The sequence below is a fragment of the Melospiza melodia genome, chromosome 24, assembly GCF_035770615.1.
Source record: "Melospiza melodia melodia isolate bMelMel2 chromosome 24, bMelMel2.pri, whole genome shotgun sequence".
NCBI lineage: Eukaryota > Metazoa > Chordata > Aves > Passeriformes > Passerellidae > Melospiza > Melospiza melodia.
In genome coordinates this window covers 8,186,013-8,208,386 of record NC_086217.1, presented here as the reverse complement: position 1 = coordinate 8,208,386, position 22,374 = coordinate 8,186,013, and the positions used below count along the sequence as shown (strand labels likewise).

The following is a 22,374-nucleotide window of genomic DNA, read 5'->3' as shown; positions in this document are numbered from 1 at the left end:
AAACATGGCATATGAAAATGAAATTTTAATTTATATATTTATAAATTTAGAGACACACACATATCTTTAATGTGTGTATTAAAATATATTAATTTATATTACAGCTATATATTTAAAACTAATGAAAGCATGCACACAGAGGGGAGACTGAGTCAGTGTATTATTAAAACATACATTTTGTGCACAATAGGTACTGTGTATTTAAAATGCAGACTTTTATAGTTAGGTGTGCCTATATAACATGCTCTACACCCTGCTATAAATATACAGATACATATGCACACATGTTTAATAACCTGTATACAGGAAGGGTTAGTCCTGAATTATAGTTTTTCTCTCTCAGGCTGTATCTTTTTATAAACTAGATATCTAAAAGCCTGTCGTATGTCATGTGGTCCATATAAAATATTACCTATAATGGAGAGTAAAATTAATAGGTTATGTTGCATGCTACAATAAAAAGTTCTCCTTGATATGCAGCATTTTTATGAATTTACTGTATGAATTTGCAGTGAATTAAAACATGATCACATCTCATAATATATAAAGTGTATAATGTATATATGGAAATGGTGCTTCCACTGTACCACTTTATTACTTTTATATATAAATATATGTTTGTTAAAATAGTAAACAGTACTAATTATGGTATAATTTGAATTATTTGATCTCCTGTAAATGCGCATTTGCTGTGGTTATACCCAACCCTGGTGGCAGCTGGGATCCATCCCCTGGTGGGACAGACCAGAGGATGGGGGAGATAAAATTCCCTCCCAAAAGCCCTGATACACCAAAACAAGCACACAGCTGAGAGAAGAAAAATTTAAAAGTTTATTAAACATTAAGAATAACAGACAAAAAAAAAAAAAAAGATTTGGGCTGAACAGCATACAGGATGCAAACCATTTCTTGTCATACAGATAATTTGATCTATTTGTTAAACTTGTATTTAATTCTGTCTTGTGGTGTTGCCAGAAATACGATGGTTGATCACATATAAGTTTTAATATAATTTTTAATATAATTTTCTTTTCTTCACATAAAAAAGTCAACAAAATAAAAATAAACTGCACATCTCTATTGTAAAATTACCTGCAAAAATAATTTTAAAGCAATAATTGGGGGTATTGCAAACCCACAGAGGCAAGATATTCAAATGAGAGGGGTCTGAACTGATCCCATCCCTGGTGCTTGCTCCGGCTCCTCCCCTGCACTCTGAATTTCTTGCTTTTGTGGATTCAAGTCAGAAATTATTTCCATGGTGCTTGGTTTAGTGACTTCACCCCCCCTCCTGTGCCACGGGCTTTCCACAGAGAGCCCCAAGGTGCTCGGATGCACAAATCCATCTCCAGTCCCACTGATTTCTAGAGGGCATTCTTTTGTAAAAAGAAAAAAATCCACTTCTAAGGTTCAGCAAAAAATGAAAGAGAAGACAAGCATTTTACCAATGCTTATAGTGTAATAGAGGTCAGTGAATTATTTAGATAAGCTATTAATTATTCTGCAAATATATATATTTCTATTTTTATAAAATTACAATTTCTTATACCTAAAAGCTCCTTCATGAGCAACGAAGCCATCAGAGGTGTGATGAGCCCAGCTGAGCCGTCCTCGGGAACTGAAAAATGAGCTGAACTTCCATTTATTTATTTTCATTGTTTTTTCAGGGAGACAGCCTGGATAGTGAACTTGGGGATTTTCCAAATTTTAAGCCCACACATTCTGCCTTTTTTAAATTTTTTTTTTTCCCAGGTGAGCTTTCCAGAGCAGCCAGAGTGCCCGAGGCCCACGGGGAATGGGGAGAGCCCCACGGGCTCCTCTCTCCCCGTCCCAGAGGAGAGGCTGTGGCAGCCGTGACACTCCCAGGGCTGGGATGGGACCATGAGGAGGCACCAAAGTGGCTCTGGGACTGCTGGGCAAGGCAGAGCCAGAACCCTGTGCTCCTCCGTGGCCCTGCCTCAATAAACCTGATACCCACCCTTCAACCGCTTCCCACCCCTTCCCTGCCCTAAGAAACAGAAGAATTCTCTTTTTCCTTTCCCAAGCTGCCTTTTGCACGTCACACAAAGTTTTGTGGCCACAGCCCGCCCTGGCAGTGGCACCAGTGACCTCACCCTGCTCTTGGGGCAAAATCCCCCTTTGTGGGGGTGGCTGGAGCCCGCTGCAGTTTGCTGTGCTGCTGCTGAAGGTGCCTTCACCTTCCCTTTCCAGAGGGAACACCAGGGGCATTCCCAAGGGGCTGCAGCAGAGACCCCACCTGTGCCAGGCCCTCCTGACCCTGCAGGGCCTCCTGCCAACCTTCAGGGGATAACTCACTGCCTTTCAGACCTTGTGCAGCACGTGGAAACTCGATTTGCTGCACAAATGGGCAAGCACTGCACCTTACAGGACACCGACGAGCCAGGTATGTCTGTGGAAAAATACTGGAGAAATGCCATCCATGCAAGGGTGCTTTAATGCTGACCCAAAATGCTGAGTTCTCTGCAGCCATCTCCTGAAGCATGAATAATGATTTAATGGAATGAACAACGTTTTTATTCGAAAATAAAGTCAGAACGCTTAGAAAACTGAGAGCAAGACGTAGCACCGTATTTTCCTCACGTTACTAACTGTGTGCAGTACACAGAGCTGTGTACAGGATCTCAGCTGTTTGTAACAAAAAAATTCAGCTGGGAACAGATTCTAGCAGCAGCAGCAGATTGGAAATTACGATGAGTGGTTTTGTGTTATATATTATTTTTCTGCTGTTACAAAATGTTGTAATGTCCAATCAATAGTTGACTAAAATCCATGTTGTGCTTTGTCCCTGTTAAACAGTTTCTTTATGTGTTTCTGATGAAAAATAAAAAAAGTCTCTCTTTTTCAGTAATATGGAAAATCCTGGAAAGCCATATTACTTCCATAAAAATTTAATTTAAAGCACAGAACATGCCAGTGTGCCAGGCTTAAAATTATGGATTAAGAAAAAAAAGAAGAAAACAACAACCAACAAACCCCTAAGCATTTCCTTTCTATACAATAATGGAGAATATATATCTTTGCTATATATTTTAAACATGGAACAGCTTTTTCTTTTTGCTATATATATGTCTTTCAAAATACATTGTCAGTATTTGTACTTGAAAAATACTGTACAAAACGAACATACTATAATTATTCTGTATAAACTTTATACATTTTATAATATCTATCCTTTTGGTCTAGAGTAAACACTTAGATTGATCGGATTAACCACAGTATATGACAACACCATCCCCCTCTGAAATACACCAGTGTCTCTTACATTCATTTTTCAGAAGTCCACTTTATATTAGAACATACATGTTCAAAAGCAGTTTAAAACAATGAAGTTCAGAACCATCAGTTCATGTCACACTCAAAACAACAATCACTAAGGAAAAATGGGCTTTGCAAACCAGTGACTTCTTCTAACTGAATAAAAGTGATTTTTTTTTTAAAACAGCAAGATATAATCCACAGAAAATATATTACAAAACGTGGGAAAAAACCAACTGAATTTAGGTATTTATTCAACTTTTAATCACAAAATGGAGTAACTAACTGAAAACAGAAAAAGCCCCTCTGATTTCAACATCAGATCTGATTTGACGCTATTGAATTTTGTTCTCATTTTCAACCAACGATCCTGCTCCTCACACATGCGCTGCCCCACGGCAGGGACACAGCCAGCACAGCACGGGGACGTGTCCCAGCTCATGGGAACGCGTCTGGGACTTTTTGGAACTCCTTGTTGAAGACATGGAGGCTGCTGTTGGGTAGGGAACCACCCCACGCCCACGGGGAACATCCGGGCAGCATGCACGCAGGATTATTGCTTCAGGTACAGGCAGTGCAAGGAACACGCTCTGCGCCCTACCAACAACTCCTACCTACCTACCTGGGGTCCGTGGAGAGAAAAGGAACCTTAGTAGCTACAGAGAAGCCATTATGGGATCTATCATGAGTATAGCTAAACTCAGGCTAACAGCACTTTTTAAATCTGAAGACAATTATTACCAAAACTTAAAAATACAACGAAAGCGATCTATAAATTAATAGTTCTGCAGTGTAGTACTAAATTATTATTTGTGCACTTTATTAGCATGTTAACTTTTCTGATTAGACAGACTTAAAACGATAGCTTGTTACTCTCGAAAAAAACTGAGATCTACCTTTTTTTTCTTTTTTCTTTTTTTTTTTTCTTTTTTTTTTTTTTGTAATTTATGCCGGGATCTTTCCAAGTAAATCAGGAGGATGGAACTGATTACGAGAACATAAAACCCCTACTCTGAAGCAGCACTGAAGGAAAAAAAAAAAAAAAATATATATATATATATAATAAAAAGCTTACTATGGCGGTTCTCAACAGTCCAGGTAAAAATGTGGCACCCTTTGAAGAGGGCTGATAAAAATGGGAAGTGCTGAGATGCGCACGCACACGCACAGCCACGCACATGCACACCCACAGACACAGACCTGGGCACACACGTGTGCACACACACACACGCAGGGACACATACACGCAAACAAAAAGAAAAAAAAAAAAAAAAACAACAACAAAAAAACCAACGTTAAGTCAGTTTTGTTTCTGCTTCTGGTAAAGTGCTGAAGACAGAAAGGTTGGTTTGGGTGCGGTGCTATCAAACAGGAAACACATTGTCCATCTAGTCAAATGCCAACCCGCAACAAAGAAAAAAAAAAAGAAAAAAAGAAAAGAAAAAAGAAAAAAAAAAAAACCCAAAACACCCCACCTCCCCCAGCTGGGATTTACAGGGGGCCGTGCCGAGCTTCGTACTTGGCCAGGACGTTCTTGCACTTGCCCAGCTCTTTCCGCAGGTCGGCCACCTCCTGGCGCAGGGCCGAGTTCTCCTTCTCCAGGAAGGAGGCGCGGATGGCGATCTGGTTCTCCTTCAGCCGCCGCGCGTCCCGCGAGCGCTTCGCCGCCATGTTGTTCTTTCTGCGCCGGGCCCAGTATTTGTCATCCTGCTCGTGAGACACACAGAGAGGCAAACAAAGGTGTTACACTGGGCTAGAGGCAGAGCTGCCCGCCGGGAGCCGCTCCGGACCGCGCAGGCCGCGGCGTCGCCCGGGGCACGGCGGGGCCGCAGTTGCAGCTTTGTGTGGCACAATCCGCCCTGGTAGCGCAGGTGCCCTCACATGCTTCTGTCAAAATGTTTACACTAACCCCCTCATCCTCCTGACAGGGAATTCCTCCCAGGAGAAGTGAAGCAATGTTCCGGAGGTACAATCCATCTCCCATCTAGGCTGACCCAGTTAGCACATCCACCTCCGTGTGCCGTGACTCACCCTGAACAGCGGCTGCAGCAGCACTAAGTTACCTCTGGCCCTGCTCAGCGCTGCCAGCCAACACCTGGTCCACTCTCTGTGTTGCTATCACCCATTCCATCCACTGTTCTGCTCTTTTTTAATGTTCAAAGCACTCTACAGAGCCCCAAAATGTTCCTGTCTGCACCACAAGAGGATTCCTTGGCACAGTGATCATGGCTGCTCTGGGACCAACCACAGAGATTAGTGCAATAGGCTTTGGCTGTGGAAAAAAAAACATTGGACAGAAATAGGTCCACTACTCCGTGAGGTTTCATAAGCTAACACATTCCCAAAGTGTTATCCCTGAAGATTTGCCTCTAGATTACCTTACCGCATTGGTGTATCAAAGACGTGAAGTAAGGACTGAATTTCACCTGATTTTTTCACTCTTCCAATGAAGTGGCCTTCAGCAAAATGGCAGTTTTCACGTTGCTTCATAACTGAATTAAGTTCTAGAACTTTGGAACAACTCAGGAAATACAGAGCAGGTAGAATCTGTTGCGAAAAGTGAAATTCTGTCCCCTGCAGAGTATGACTGATGCAGCACTCAACTCTCAAACTCTGCCTGGCCAAGTCACAGAGTTCAAACTCCCTCTTTCTCCATCCTAACATGCTTCCATTTCCCTGAGCAGCTCCCAAGGACCAGCACAGGGCAGGAGACCCAGTTGCTCCTCTGCTGCACTGAGCAAACATCCACCACTCCTGGGTCCTTGTGGCCAGCCCAATCCTGCTGCTCTGCACCTTCTGCTGCTGCACAAGGCACAGCAGGAGCAAAACAACTGCTGGCAGGAGGGCTCTTGAACTGCTTTCTATCAGTTTGGCTCAACACAGAGTGCAGGAATGCTGATCTGGAGCCAGCATTATCTCTAAATGGCTCTTCACCTGTACGTAGATGTGCCCCAGTAAAATCCTCCGAAAAAACAAGCATGGAGCAAAAAGCTGTGACCCAAATCTTGTTTATAATTTCCCATCTCAATTCACTCCATAAAAATCAGCTTTAAGCAATTTATTAGTGTGCCACCTAGGCTTCATCCCTCTTTATTTTAACAAATTGCTATGGCAAATCCCTTAATCCAGGCCTGAAAGAGGTAAGGCTGGCATTTCCAAATCACATGCAGCCCAGAGACGATTGACTGCTCTAATCTGCTTACCCTCCCCCAAAACCCAGAGGCTCCACATGCCAGGGCAGGAGCAGCACTTGGGTCAAGCACTCTGAAACGAGTCAAGGGCAAGTGATGGGATGATCCTGAGGGAATGAGAGACCCTGAGCTCCTGCTTCCCTCCTGTGCTGCACTGCTGGGCTCCACCTCTGGCCAACAGCTTGCCAAAAGCTTGCTTTGATGAAAAAGGGCACCTGGGAGACGTGATAAAGGGAGAAACTCGAGCCATTCCTGCAGCAAATACCTCTCCCTTGGGCACTGCACCCCAACAGGGCATCACAGGCAGCAGAACTTGCCCAGGTAAGCAACAAGGCGCAGGCAAAGCTTTGCAAAGGAAAGCTGAGTGACAGCAACCTGAACACGACTGCAATTGTGATTTCTGTGCTTTTAACTCGCACCACAGCATGCTTAGGGATAAAAATAGCTTCTTTCCCTAATGCTATCAATCTGGTGCAAACACATGGCATCCCAGGCGCCCTGCACATGCAGCCAGGGATTCCCACTGACTCCAACAGGCTCCCAGGCTGTGTCTCTTGGGGGCAGTAGCAACAGCGGAATGAAATTCTGCCCTGACTGCCTCTGATAAAAGAGATCCTCTTGGAAAGCACATACCAGGAAAACAACTTTGCAAATAATATTCAGAGTGTTTGATAACCTGGATCAGTTGATTAATTTTCTTGCTATCTTCATGCACTTTGCTCTTCACATCTCAGAAGCAGTGAGTGGCACAGACTCTTCTAAAATATTGATGTCATGTTGTATTTTACATATTGTATTAAAACACACCTCTCAGCAGAAAAATTCTGTTTTCTTCTGTTTTCCTACCACTTGTCTAGATTCTTTCACCTGGATTAGTGAATATATATTAATGAAATAGCTTTTACTATAGTGCTCTCATTCATTATTAAACACAGAACTACAGAAACTTCCCAATAAGACACAATATACTTCAGTATGTCATCAGGGTCCTCCATTCTCCTTGAAGGATTCACAGCCTGTGCTGAATAGACAGAGGATGAAGAAAAAGGAAATATGAATAGAGACAGGATGAAGAAAAAGGAAACACGATCAGGCTGTTTCATAAGTGGGAAATATGGGACAAAGCAAGCTTGTCCAAGGTCAAGCAGGAAGTTTCTGGCATACAAAGGAAATGAATACTGAGCTCATGAATTTCAACTGTTGCATAACTAATAAGGGACATCCTCCCTTCAGTCTCATCCAGAACCCTGAACACTTTTATTCTACAGCAAAGCCAGATTTACATGGAAAGATCCACCTTACATGACAAAACAGATTCATGCTCCAAATCTGTACCTCAGTGAGCAATGTCAGAGACCCTGCAGGAATCACCTCGTCACCAGCTCCAAATTACCTTCAGGTCATCTGGGATGAAGACTTTGCGAGCTTTCTTAATCATGGGCTGGGGTTTCAGCTCCTCCTCGGAGAACTTGCGCTTGCGAGGATCGAACATCTCCTGGCCAGGAATGCTGGACAGAGCAAGATCTGCAGGGTCAGGCTCGTAGCCCACAGGAACTTGGATAGTCTCAGGATCAATGGGGCTTGGTGTGTTCCGGTTTGCTGGCAAGATCTGACCTGCAGAAATACAGGACAAATACAGCTGGGTTAGGAAAATACGTTAATTGTGGCTAAGGTTTTTAGAAGATCTTTACGTATTTTACAAGCAGTAATTCTTCCAGCTTTCCCTTCAGATTTGGTATCTATGCTTACTGAATATTAGGTTGTCCATTCTGCAAGGTGCATATTCTGAGCCAGACGTGCTCATGGCCTTTATTTTCAGAATCTGTTCCTAACTCTGGTTGCTAATCTTGGATTCCAACTGAATCCAACACTGAGCTGCACTGGACTCCAGGCAGAAGATATATTGCTCCAACCTGAACCACTTCATCAGGATCCCATCCTCTGGAACAGATCAGAAGTACTGTCATTTAGTTCAGATCTATCAGCACGCTGTAACCCCTCACAGTTATATCTCTGAGGGTATGTTTATTTTACAATCAAACAATGTACTGTACATGCCACGAATAGGATCTTATAAAAATGTACTTTTAGCTGTGCTGAAGCACTCCAAGGAGACAGCTATTTATACTTTATTAAATCCTACCAGGGACATTCTAAAAGACAGTGAAGGAAACCAGTGATATGGAAGGCTACAATGATTCCTTAAAGATGCTCTGCAAAAATTAAAAAGACACTTATCGATGTTGCATTTCTCTTTTGTGGTATATAAAATCTAATACAAAGGAGCATATCCCCAGAAAATGAGTGATATACCTCCCATTTTTCTCTTTTTGATTTTAGATAAAGCCTTCAAGATCCTACAGCACCAATTTGGGCATCATTCCCACTAAAAATCCAATTTAAAATCTCAACCAAAGGCTCCAAAAATAGGATCCTGAAGTCAGCTGCCTAAACATGGACTATCCCCGGGGGCAGAATTTTCAGAAGTTTTCACATGCCTCAGAAGTAGAAGCCTCACAGACTTCAGAGGGAGGCCTTCTGATTGAAGCAGATATTCTTTTATCATTTTGGCTATTTGCTAATTCACTTTGACTTTAGCAGTATGACGGCTTTCATGATAACTACAAAAACATCCTGTGGCTGTGTAATGTTTCCTTACTTGAGCCCACTTCTGCAATATTTAGGGTGTAAAACAGTAAACATTACATGTCATTTCTAATTCCAAGGCCAGCATTAACAATGCAGTTTTTATTTTAATAATATGGGAATTGCACGGAAAACGCACCGGGGGAATTGCACTGCGCAGGGCTTGCTAAGGGAGAACTTTTGTAACTCCTATTTTAGAGTTGATAAAATCAGCTTCCAGGAAAGGCTGGCGAGGGCCGGGGAGAGGAGAAAAGGAGGATCAAAGTTATCAAAATACAGATAGGGAGAGGAGAGGGAGCGCGAGGAAAGGATGCTGCTGCTCGCACGGTGCCGCTGCGGAGCGGCTGGGCTGGGACGCGGTGCTGGGAACGGCGCTGCGCTGTGCCCCGTTAATGCAGCCGGGAACCGGGGTGCCAGGGCCGCTCCCAGGGCTAGGAACGTGCCGTTTCCAGCTGTCACCCCGTTAATACAGCCGGGAACCGGGGTGCCAGGGCTGCTCCCGGGGCTGGGAACGTGCCGTTTCCAGGTGTCACCCCGTTAGAACAGCCGGGAACCAGGGTGCCAGGGCTGCTCCTGGGGCCAGGAACGTGCCGTTTCCAGCTGTCACCCCATTAATGCAGCCGGGAACCAGGGTGCCAGGGCCGCTCCCGGGGCCAGGAACGTGCCGTTTCCAGCAGTCACCCCGTTAATGCAGCCGGGAACCGGGGTGCCAGGGCCGCTCCCGGGGCCAGGAACGTGCCGTTTCCAGGTGTCACCCCGTTAGAACAGCCGGGAACCGGGATGCCAGGGCTGCTCCCAGGGCTAGGAACGTGCCGTTTCCAGCAGTCACCCCGTTAATGCAGCTGGGAACCGAGGTGCCAGGGCTGCTCCCAGGGCTAGGAACGTGCCGTTTCCAGCAGTCACCCCGTTAATGCAGCCGGGAATCGGGGTGCCAGGGCCGCTCCCGGGGCCAGGAACGCGGCGTTTCCAGCAGTCACCCCGTTAATACAGCCGGGAACCGGGGTGCCAGGGCTGCTCCCCGCTCTCGGGGCCAGGAACGCGGCGTTTCCAGCAGTCACCCCGTTAGCACAGCCGGGAAGCGGCGGCCTTTCCCCGGCCTGCCGGGCGCATTCCCGGCGCAGCGCTCCGGGATTACCGGGACAGCCGCGGGGAGGGAGGCTCGGCCCGCACGGCTCTGGCCCCGAGCGGCTTCCCCCACGCTCCATCCCTCCTGGAGACGGCGGAGCACCGGTGTGAGCCACCTCCCCGCCCGGTGTCACCTCCCCGCCGGTGTCACCTCCCGTCAAGGGACGCGCACCCGGCCGTGGGGCCGATCCATCGCTGATGGATGGATGGATGGATGGATGGATGGATGGATGGGCTGCCACGGGCTCCTTTCAAGGACGAAACACAGGAAAATTTGCTGCTCCGCAGCAGCCAGGTATTCCTTACTGCAGACAAATACATAGATGGATGCATCTACAAATGTGCACTTTCTGTAATACTGGTAAAAATGAAGCAAAACACGGGCTCTGAGTACTTTTATAATATTTCTGGTGAGCCTGCAGGGTGTTTCTAAAAGTAAAATGGATTGTGAAATCTGACCCAGCTTTCTAGTTGTCCCACGTATTTAAATATTGCTGAAGTTCTTGATATACAGGATCAGTTTGCATATTATCATTTATCCATAACGTGCCATATTACACAATTACATGAGCTCTGTTGACACCGGCTGCAAGAAATTTTACAGTATCACCCTAAAAACGGGGCAAAAATGCTCCTTTTAGACATGGGAAATCGAGGCATTGCATCTTGGCAACACAAGAGCAGAACAAAGAGCGACGCACCTCCACAGCGGTCCGGGAGAGGACACGGCAGGCAAGGTCCTGCCTTGCTCCCTCCACGCACACATTTCCTCTCCCCTGCTTTAGGAAGCTCTCACAACTACAGACCCGGCCCTTCAGCGAACACAAGATGTTCCAGTGCCAGTGAGAGGCTCGTTCAAAGGGAATGCTGTCCACCAAAGCCTGAACAAACCATGTGTCTGACCACCGTCATGAGGAGCCCCAAGAGTGCTGCCCTGTGAGATCTCCTACACCCACATGGCACACACACCTCTGCCAGTCTCTGTTCTGTCACGCTCCTGCAAATGATCAGCAATTCTGTCAAGAACAACAGACTTAACAAGGGTACCTCAAGCCCCAGGCAGAAAAACCAGAAACGCTTTGTCCAGCATTTCACGTTGGGCAACTCCTGGCACCCGGGACCTTTTTATTTATTCTATCAAGTTTCGCCAATAGCGCAAGCCAGGAACCTGTCTTCGTTTTCGTTAGTTTGCTGGCCAGGGGCCGTGACATCTCTGCGGCGCTGGAACTTGTCACAATCCAAGGGGACAGCGTGGGCCGCGCTGGCCCTGGCTCCGCTGTCGCTGCGGGAGCGCAGAGCGCGGCCTCGCCTCACATCGCTCCCCGGGCTCCTCTCCCCGCCTGTGCTCGGCACTTTCGCTCTGCATCCTCCTGCCAAATTTGTTCGGGGTGTTATTTTTATGCGCTGAATTCCTCGCAATCAGAGGTAGGTCAAATAAGCACAGCAATCTGAATGTCATGTGCCCAGCAGCCGACTAATCCTTGCATCAGCAAGTTTCCCAGCTGTCACAACAGCCACAAAAGGGCTGCTCGGAGGCTCGGATGCACAAGGAATCGGCCAAGGAGGAAACCCACTCTGCAAGGTAAGGCCCCTCAGTGCCCAGCACGGGAGCCAGATGCCTCTGCCACGCTCTGCATTATTTAAACACTCTGTGCTCACAAACAGCGGCCAAATTTTCACAACAGTGAAGTGGCTGGACTGTTTAATGTGCTTAAGCTTTGTTCTCAATGGGGGATGATGACTGCCAAGTGTTTTGGAAAGAACTTAGCCCCTCTATTTAAGTTGCTGAAATGAGAACTCTTGAGCATTAAGCTCTTTTGGAAATCCAGCTGCAGAGCTCCACGGTGGTGGTGGTGGTGGAAGCGAGCCGGGAACAATTGTTAATGGAAACTTCCCCTCATACCACCCTAGTGATGTGTCTCAACCATGGCCTGGAGAGACCACAACTGTGTCAACACTGGCCTTTTGTCTGGAGCCTTTCCCACTTACAGAACTCCACTCAAGCAAGGAGGAGTATGCCAGGACAGACACAGCTCCAGGTGTCTCCTGGCAAAGGGACCAGCAGGTTTTGACAACCCCAGCAATTCTGCTGCCCTAACATCTTGCCCTTGCTAACGCTTTTGGTGTTTCTCTGGCAGATATTAGCATAGTGGAAAATTTTCCATAAAAGAGGACTTGAAAAAAAGTTTGCTCTTCTAATCCTTTCAGTCATCGTCCTCCTCCTCCCAGCAGAGACTGCCAGTGAGAAGTCCAATGTAATGGCAGTATTTTCAGTGTGATTCCTTTTTCAGAGTGAAGTGGACTGAGGCCATTCCCTTGTGTCATCTAGGTGACCAGACTGCTGGTAAAAAAAAAAACAGAAGCTTTAAATTCATTGCAATAATTAAAATTCCCCGTTCAAAAGTACAGCAGCATTTTTGTATGCCTACAAAACCTCAAATGCTGATCTGGTATCATAGGGAGTTCAATCACCACATCCTGACTCTTAATTTCCCCTTTTTGAAACATCCCACCTACCAGCTGTGCCCAGGAGAGTGAGGACGGAAATAACCTCTTCAGCTGCACTACTGCCTGGCAGACTTCTTATCTGTACTGCGAGAGATCCCTGGTAAATTATGTGGAACACAATTCTGAATCATTCAACTCCCATAGAAATGTGTCTGATTTTCAGAAAATCTCCCTTCTCACAGCCCTTCTACACTCCTCATCAGCTCAACAGCTGGCTGGAGAACAGCACCGAGAGGAAGAAAAGGGAGTGAAAATGTTCTAATCAAAATATTTTTCCCCATTTTTTACACACATTGGAGGGAAATAAAAGAGGAGTTTCCTACTCAATTTATTAGCAGCCCAGAGATAAAACATGTGTTTGCTAATCATTTTTCTTTATATAAACGGAAGGCACTTTGTGTGTGTCAGTCAGGCTCTGCAGCACAGTGGTTAAACTGACAGATAATCCTCACCCAGAGCTACTCCAGAGCCCTCCCTGTATGTTTTCCAAGCCATCTATCCCCTTGGCAGCTGGCCAGCTATTTGGGATAGTTCCCTTACTCCAAATCACAGCCTGTCCTGGACTGATCTGTCATCCAACTCTGCATTAACTCCTTCAGCCTCCTCAAGTTTTCTCACTGCATAACCCACAGCAAGAGCACAGGGATCAAGACAGGCAAAAATCCCCACAGGAGGCAAAGTAAAAGGGGCATTCTGGAGGTCAGGATTTATCTAAGGGCAGCACCATGTCATGCAATCATTCCTCACCTACAATATTACAAGCAACCTTTTATCTATCCTATCTTATTCTATGTAATTTCCCTGCTATTAGGATTGTAGCTGTTTTCCAGAAACCAAACCATTTAGGTGGACAGGACTAAAGCCACACGCTGGAATCCTCCTGCCCTCAAATGGAAGGACAAACCAAACCACTCTCTGTCTTGGGGTGAAGAAGACACTTCACCTCCGGGTGTGTTTATGCAAGCAATTATAGGAGCTTTATTTTCTTCCCAAGCAACAGGAGATCTGTGTATTTTGACCAGGGCTCCAAGCTGGCATGGACATTCCCCTATTCCTTATCTTACACAAACTCAATTCTGCTGAGCATGGGGTGACTGCAAACACTTCCTGCAGAAAGAAGGATCTCAACCCAGTGCAACCACAACATAATTCACTGGTTTTAACACACACTATATATAGGACTGGTACACAAAAGAGTTTATAAAATGTGTACTTTTTGAAGATATCAACATTGTTTACAAACCTTGTGCATTTAATTATGAAAGAATTGCCATCTCCCCTCTCAGCATTGTGTGCCTCCTGCTCCAGGCCTCTACAGCATTATTCCAGGCAGGACTGGGAGTCTTATTAAGACTGTCTAACACTTCCCATTAGAGGATGCTGTTTTTGGTTCCTTCAGCCTTTGCCAGATTTCAACCATTCTGTTTGGATTTCTTGTGCGCCAACTGCTTCTGCCAAAATGGTTCTACAGTTTCCCGAAAGGGGTTCCACAAAAAATACTTTGTTTTGAACCTGTTAAAAATTTCTGGCAGACTTCTCACTGCAGTGTGCTAGTGGCCTGTGCACTGGAAGAGAGGGCAGCCCCTGGGTCAGTGTTACTTCAGAGAACCACACAACAGTTTAGATTGGAATAGCCCTCCAAGATCATCGAGTCCAAGCACAAACCCAGCACTGGCAGCTCCACCACGAAACTATGACTTCAGTGCCACATCTCCATGTTTTTTAAAAACCTCCAGAGCTGTGATGCAACCACTTCTCTGGGCAACGTGCTCCAGCTGCGGGCATGCTGAGGCTGGAGGAGAAGGGGAGGATTTCATTGAGTGATTGGGACTCAAAGCTGAGAAGGGGGTAAGGAGGTGAGGAAGGCGAGGATGGCAGACTGGCAGATGAGAGGGAGAGAGCCTGGAAGGGGAAGGCTGTTCCAGCAAAGGCTGTGATGAATGCATTCACTAGAAGAGCACTGTTGAAGGGAGCAGGGCAGGATGAGCCTGTGCTGATGGTACAAACACAGCCCCAGATTCCCTTCAGTGCCAGATTCTCTTCAACAAACAAAACACTGGCAAACCTCCCTGTCCTCCTTCAGCTCCTTACAGCAAGGGTCAGCTGTCATCCTCTACTCAGTCCCACCAGCAGGACACTGTGGGGTGCTGTCAGATCCATTTCTACTCATTTCCAATGTGCCTGTTGTAAGAGTGGGATATGAGAAAGTCTAGGTTGTCTTTTCAATCTGTTTTTAAAATTAAGTGCAAGAGCTGTGTCAGAAGTACAGTCATGGCTGCAACAATCTTCCAAGTTTCACATACTACCTTCACCTGGGTTCTCTCCTCCTTAAGGAGACAATTGTTTCACCCATTCTGATTTACCCAAATAAATCCATACAATATTTGCCATAAATTATTCCAACTTCCTGTAGAGAAACAATTTCAGGAGTTCCCTCCAGCACTGACAACCACTGCATCTGTGTGCTTCAGAAACAGCTTCTTCCCCACAAGACTCCCATGAAAGAAGGGGCAACACTTACCCTTGCAGATGAAGCAGTACAGATATTTTAAATCAAATCGTCACTCTCTCAGGTTAGCAAAAATCGGTAGGCATTGGCTGCATTTCAAATAGGACTCTCACGGGCTTCTGCAGCTGTGGGGCACAGGTGAGAGCCACCCAAGGTGTCACACTGGGCTCCTCACAGAAAGGGAAGCAAACACATGGTGGGACACATCCACAAAATCAAATTAATTGCTCATAATTCTGATGAAACTTTAAGCAAAGACAAAATACTTTGGTCGTTCCTGCCAGATTTTCCCTTCTTCTCCTGCTGTTCCCTGCATCCTCTCACATCTGCAGTAAATGAGGTCAAGATCCAAGATCCTACAGACAACCACTTCCTTCCTGAAATGGCCCAGATTCAGCCCAGAGCTGCTCTGAGAGCTGCAGGCAAAATGGGAAAAAGGGGGGGAAGAAGAGGATATAATGTAATTAAAGCCTGCATTTCCAAGGGACAGGCTCTGCTATCCAAGGCTGCACACGCGGCCTTCAGCCTGTGCTTACCATGGAGTGCCTGGAATACACTTTGCCTGCTGGCCCAGCAATGTTCTGCCCTTCAAAACAATAAACAAACAAATAGGAGGAACCAGCAGGTAAAATCAGCCAGTAACATCTCCTGGAGTTCAGACTCATCTCTTCTGTAAGACCCAAACTCTGAAAGCCTCCTCGGATTTAGCCAGCGTGAAGGCAGCAGCACTTATGAGCTCAATGAGGCCTCATCTCTGAAAACAACCAGGAAATCAAATTTTTTTTCCTTTCCAAACTACCCCTGCAAGATGCCTGACAGGAGCTGCTCCTGCTCTGAACAATTCCCTCGCAGAATGGCTACGTGGAGGAACAGAGGGTTTGATTCTGCTCCCAAGACACCGAACAGGGATTTTAAAATTCTTGAAATCATTAATTGATAAAATCTTGAAAGCATGAAATCCACAGTGTTCCGAAATACCTTTCTGATTTTTTGTAGGATGCAGCCTTCCTTACAAAGATCAGCCAAGACAGAATTCAGTGGGGACAGGGCCTGAAGAAGAGCTGCAGGGAAGAACGTTCACACTGGTATTTAATTTTAATTTACACTGGGCTTAGAAGCATGTCTCAGTTCAAGATGCTTATGTTCTCTGGTATCTTGGAGCTTCTTGACATCCTTTGGCATATTTTTGTTACCTGGTAATTCACATATAGCAAGATTCCTCAAGAAGTACAGTAATTCTTTTCTTAAAGGGAAGATTCCAGAGAAGCATCAGAATTGTCAACCTGCTCTGAAGGAGACAAAACCACCTATTTTCCTTTCCTTGGACAATTATGTACCCAACTTTAATAAACCAGTAGATTTTAGACAGAGCCCCTGGTTTAGGTAACAGCCTCATATAGCACAGAGTCACAGAGGTTGGAAAAGATCTCCAAGATCATCGAGTCAAACCTGTGCCCAATCCCCACCTTGCCAGCAGTGCAGAGCACTGAGTGCCACATCCAGGCCTTCCTTGGACTCCAAACCTCCCTGGGCAGCCCCCTCCAATGCTAAACCACCCTCTCAAAGCAGAAACTCTCCTGGAATCCAGCAAGAACCTCCCCTGGTGCAGCTTGAGGCTGTTTGTTTGCTCTTGCCTTGCCCCTTGTTCCCTGGGAGACCCTCACCATCCACAAATGTGCCCCCATGAGGAATTCTGCTCAAAACAAAGACAACACTTGTCCCCAGGATGTGTCTGTGCCGCTGCCAATGCGCTTTTCAACGCTGCAGACCAAGTCAGTCCCTCTCCCTTTGTTGTGTTTATTTGTCTATCTAGGACAGCACGCTCTCAGTAAACAGGTCTTGCAAAGGGCCCTCCTGTAGCTCTGACAGCACATGCCACCCATGACTCATGGATCTATTACCCAGTTCTGGTACCCAAGCCCTGCCTGCCTGGGTGTGTTATCAAAACACAGCCAAGGGAGATTTCGGCTGGCATGGAAAGGCCACGTGAAACAGGTACATTTCCTCTGCCTCCCAATCAGCAGCTAATGGGGAGCCTGAGAGACAGACAACAGATGCTATCAGCAGCACTGGAATACATCCCTGAAGGAAAAGAGGTCACTGGGCAGAGTTACAGAACTTGAAAATCTCCTCTTCTCTTTTGATCTGCTCCGTGCACACAAATCTGAACTATCTGTTGCAGTCACTTCTTACTTTTTTTTACATTTTACATTTCACTAAAACAAAGCATACTTTTTATGTGACAATTTATTGAGGGTGATTTGTATAAAATAATCACGTTTTAAGGATTAGAGCTGCCAGAATGGGAACACACTGTTCCCATAATCTAAGGAAGGCTGAGTACATTTTATTTTCTCTCTGCCTTAAATTAGGATCCCCTAATATGTTTTGGGAGTAAAAAATTCCAAACAAACAGCAAAACCCGAAAAATTATATTTGGGTTGTTACAGCCCAATAACTGCAGAGGTCTAACTTGCTTTTATATACTAGCTTTATTGCCAAGGAGCACACATAATGTCTGTGTGGTTGTAGATTTTTCTCTATTGTTGCATTCATCTCCATTTATAAACCATACAGATGCATCAGCCTGGGTAGCCTGAAAAAGGGGGCAGAGGAAGGAAGGCAACACGAAGCCACTGAGGGAAAATTCCCAGAAAACAGGCTGTTGAATATTGACACTACCCCTGCGTCTGCAACTACTTTACTGCAGCTGCATAAAAAAGGTTTTGGTGCACTTCAGACACAGGAAAATCAGGTAACTTCAAAAAGCAGGCCTAATTAAAACATATTACAGCACTGAACACCGGGCACTGATAAATTCACTTCTAAATGTGAGGGAGTCACTGAGCACCAGAAAATGGCAAGAAATGCTTTGCTGAGGAGCCTCCAATCCCAAAGTAATGCCTGCAGAGACTTCTGTGCCTCATAACAGCTCTCACATGGACCAGTCAGCTCAACATGCACCAAAACCTTCCCAGAGGCAGTGAAAAAGGCTGGTGATGGAATATCCCTTGAAGAAATCCTGGAATTCTGGTACTTACATTCCTTCTTGAGACCTCCTCTGCAAACTGCCCACAGCCCTGAACTAAGCCTCTGAACACACCACTATGCATGTCCTCAATGCAACAGGCATGCTGAACCTATGAAGATTGTGATCCATGTCAAAACTTAAATCAAAATGCCCCAAGACACAAAAATCAAAGCTCCCTTCATTTATTGCGCAGTGCATTTACTGTGATGCCTTCAGGAGCCATGTCAGCAAAAGGGATCCATATGAGACTGCCCTTTCTTCTAAACCCTCTTCCCCCAGTCCACAAGTAATACAGATTTTACTCCTGCTTTCACACACAGCATAGCTCTCCACTGCCAATTAATGACAAAAAAAAAAAAACCCATTAATATGTTAAGTCAATATATTTTTAAAATTTCAATATATTAAAAATAATATATTTTAATGTAACCTTAAGGCCAGCATGCAGTGACAAATCATTGATCAGTTCTCTGCATACAGGAGCATTTGAACATGGGAGTTAGCATTTTATAAACACAGACAAATGGAGAACCACTATTTTAAGCTTATTTGGGAGGGGAGAAGTGCCCTTATCCCTGAGACTTTCTATGTCTAAAACACTTAACAATGCACATTAAACACAGCAGTGCTTTACAAGCTGAGGTGCACAGAAGCAAATTGACTGCTTGGCTTCCTTTTTATACTGGTGGCTGTCCCATTCTCTGCAGAGACAGCACAGGCCTCACAGCACTCTGTGATCTGGGGCTTTTGGGAGGATTTGGGGGGACGACAGGACAGGACAGGACAGGACAAAATCCTTCATGGTCTTTCCCCGCTATTTCCAGGTCGTCTGCAGAGTTCCCATGGCGTGCCCCTGCCCAGCACAGGATGGGGTCTGCAGGAGTTGGCCATGTGGAAAAAGGTGATTATTCTGTGTCCACATGGAAGGAGAAGCACTGGACAGCTGGAAAGCACTGCAGGCTGAGGGCAGCAGCAGTTCATAGGCTTGGAAAATTATGTGGGCTTTACCTTTTACACTCCTGTTAACTCTGATTTTCATGAAGTAGGTGGTGTTGCTACAGCAACTGTCGTATCACATCATTTCTGCTTTCTCTGTCACAAGGATCATCTTATTTTATCTTAAACTCAGATATGCAGCTTTTCTTCAGCTATTCTAAAGCCCTCTGTATTCTGGATATGAAAAATTATACAAAATAGAGCTGTGTCATATAAATGTGGTTCTTTTGGGTTTTTTAATGTAGCAAAGGTTATGGAACATTTTAATTGTTCTCCTTTTACAAATGCATAAGGAATAAAGAAAATGGCCCTGGCAGATTTATGGTGCTCCAGATTTTCAGAAATAAATTAAGATAAGGTCTCACAACGAAGACGTTTCATGCCACCTTTAATGTTCTCTCTACAGAAGCTAACCCCGTGCTCCTGTGCACCTCAGCAGAAGTAACTCATCTATTCACAGGTGAAAACATTTTGCTTCCTCATGCCCAGGCTATTTATGCACCTGCATTCCACAGAACTCACACCCAGCTCAGATGCTGCTGCCCACCCACAACACAACCCCAGCCCTCACCTGCTTGACCTGGAAAGGCACCTCCTGAAGCAGAAATCCCAACCCGCCCTTACCTGGTCCAGAGGGTTTGTCCAAGCTGCTGGGACGAGGTGGTCACCCAGCTTTGCCTTGCTCAGTAACCCCAGAATTTGGCTCTACCTCTTTGGCCTCCATTTTGCTGCCTGGAAAATGTCTTTGAGGTTCAATGCACAAGCAAAATTCAATAAAATTCTGATTATGGAAAGGGTCTTTTCCATTTTTGTTATTAACATGCATTCCAATGCGTGCAGTCACAGATCTTCCTTTTAAAAATACAAAAAGCAATGTGGAACAGTAGTAAATATTCAGTTACACCCTTGGGCTACTCAGGAAACAAAAGAAAAGCCCTACCTATAGTCAAAGGTTATTTCACAGACCTCTCAGCCAGCACAGCTCAGACATCCACATGAATCTCTGCCACAGCCTAAGCTAAGGAGTATTTAGATGTGCTTCTTGCTAAGGAGTATTTAGATCTGCTTCTTGCTGAGGAGTATTTAGATGTGCTTCTTGCTAAGGAGTATTTAGATGTGCTTCTTGCTAAGGAGTATTTAGATCTGCTTCTTGCTGAGGAGTATTTAGATCCGCTTCTTCCTGAGCATTTCCAGCCACCTCCAAAACAATCAGTGCAGTCACCAAATTACACTTCATTGCTCCAGACAGGTCCTGGGCAGATAGAAATCTGCCAGTGTGGATCCTACCTGTGGGCAAGGACTGTATCTAGTGCACCTGGTTAATGGCCACTTACAGAATTAAGATATCAAACAGCCTTCAGCTCCTTCAATTGCTTTGCAAACTTCATTTCAGTGCCCCTGGTACTTGACAACTGTTCTTGAGCTGATTTCAGAGAAATGAGTTTGCTGCAGTCCTGCTGTCCAGCCCCCTCCCAAAAGCTTGGGAAATTGTTGGCCAATTCCCAGCAAATTTGGCAGCAAGGCATCCCCAAGTGCTACCAACAAGCTTTGTGAAAACAGTGTCAACAAAAGCAGCTCTTCCCTCCCTGGCTGCAGGAGCCTCCTTGCACACCAGAGGACCCACGGAGGTTGTGCTGCTCATGGAGCCAATTCCTTGGGCAGGAGGTAGAAAGGAAAAAACAAAAAATATTCACCAAGTCGCTGTTTGTTAATGGCAGTCATGAAAGCCATTTCATCCTCTTGTTGGCTACTGGAATTGAGAATATCTCTTCACTTTATCCTAGCCACTCATTTACTATTTTCAGTAATCAAGAGCAAAATTATTTGTTTCACAACTGCACTGTCACTTGACAATCCCTCTGAATTCCAAGCAGACACATCTGGTATTGATAGCCAGCAAGCAGCCATGCACATGGTCTGTCTTAAAAATCAATGCAGAAGAGAGTCAGATGTGGACAGCCCAGCTGTCTGCTATCATCTGAGCACTTATTTATTCTTATAATATGCACTGAAAACCAGAACTCTGCTAGAAAGAGCTTTTTTATATTATCCCTAGCACTTATTATGCAAGCAATTTAAGCCTTCCAACCAAGACACAGTAGGAGCGTTTGGGAATCAACAAATTTGCTCTGGCAGCAATGTAACATTCATTACTGGCTTTGAAGTAAGGAGGGGTTTGGTTGGAGAGGGGAAGGAATTTCTTTTATTTTCCTAAGAGTATGTTAAAATGTGGACAAAACGCTGGTTGAGGCTGGCTGGGTAGAACTCAGCTGAGAATCAGAATGCTGCAGATTTATGCTGGAAGCTGCCTGTCTGTCCCAGCTGAGGGATGCAATCCTGGTGTGTTTTTAGTGTGTAAGAGATCCCCTCTGCCCCTCTCCCCTGCGCTCTCCCTGCTGCTATTGCCACGTTACACACCCACAACCACTCAGGCCTGGGGAAGAACGGGTTAAACTCAGCGAAGAAGAAAAACACAGGCAAGAGAAACACCTTTCCTCTTTCTGCTCAACTGGGTAATTGGTGAGCAGGAACCTGCTTGATGAGTTTCAGCAGCTCCTCCAGATCAGCCAGGGCTGCTTCTGAGAGGGGCTCAAGCTGCCAACTGGATAAACACCAACAGGGCACCCCTTGCTAAGGCTTCTGATAAATAAAAATCTCCAGAAGGCAATGAAGCAGTTTGTATTCCAAAGATCCATCCAAACCCAGTAAGAGCAGAGAGCTGAAAAGGCAGAGTATTTTACAGATGTTATATACATCAAGCTGTCTAACAGTCAGAATAAATAGATGAGTTTAAAAGCAAAAAGAGGGGATTAAAATAATTTTTACTGCAGTGGAGAGAGTGCAGCAGTAAAATTCAGATTATTAAATTAACGGGTTCTGTCCTAAGAATTTAAGGGGCCAAGAAAATTCTAGTCCTGCTCTGTACAATCCTCTGGGCTTATTACTTGATACCATGTATCTATGATGCAAAGATTTTATTTAAGTACTTAGTGATTTTGAGTCCACCTGGCTGAAATAAAAGCACGCAAGGATTGATTTTCACATAAGGATTATCTTGTTCTACCTGTATCAGATGTGTGTGCAAGCACGTG

The 22,374-nt window shown here is 45.2% G+C and overlaps 1 protein-coding gene across 1 annotated transcript in view; it reads right to left on the bottom strand.

Moving 5' to 3' along the window:
* Positions 1-808: 808 nt before the first annotated feature.
* Positions 809-22,374, bottom strand: part of HLF (HLF transcription factor, PAR bZIP family member) — a 36,376-nt gene continuing 14,810 nt past the window's right edge. Inside the window, exons 3-4 of the mRNA XM_063176023.1 lie at positions 7,861-8,081; positions 809-4,983 (exon numbers count right to left, since the gene is read on the bottom strand). Coding sequence (XP_063032093.1) covers positions 4,768-4,983; positions 7,861-8,081 — 437 coding nt within the window. The 3' untranslated portion in view covers positions 809-4,767. The remainder of the gene's footprint in view (positions 4,984-7,860; positions 8,082-22,374) is intronic.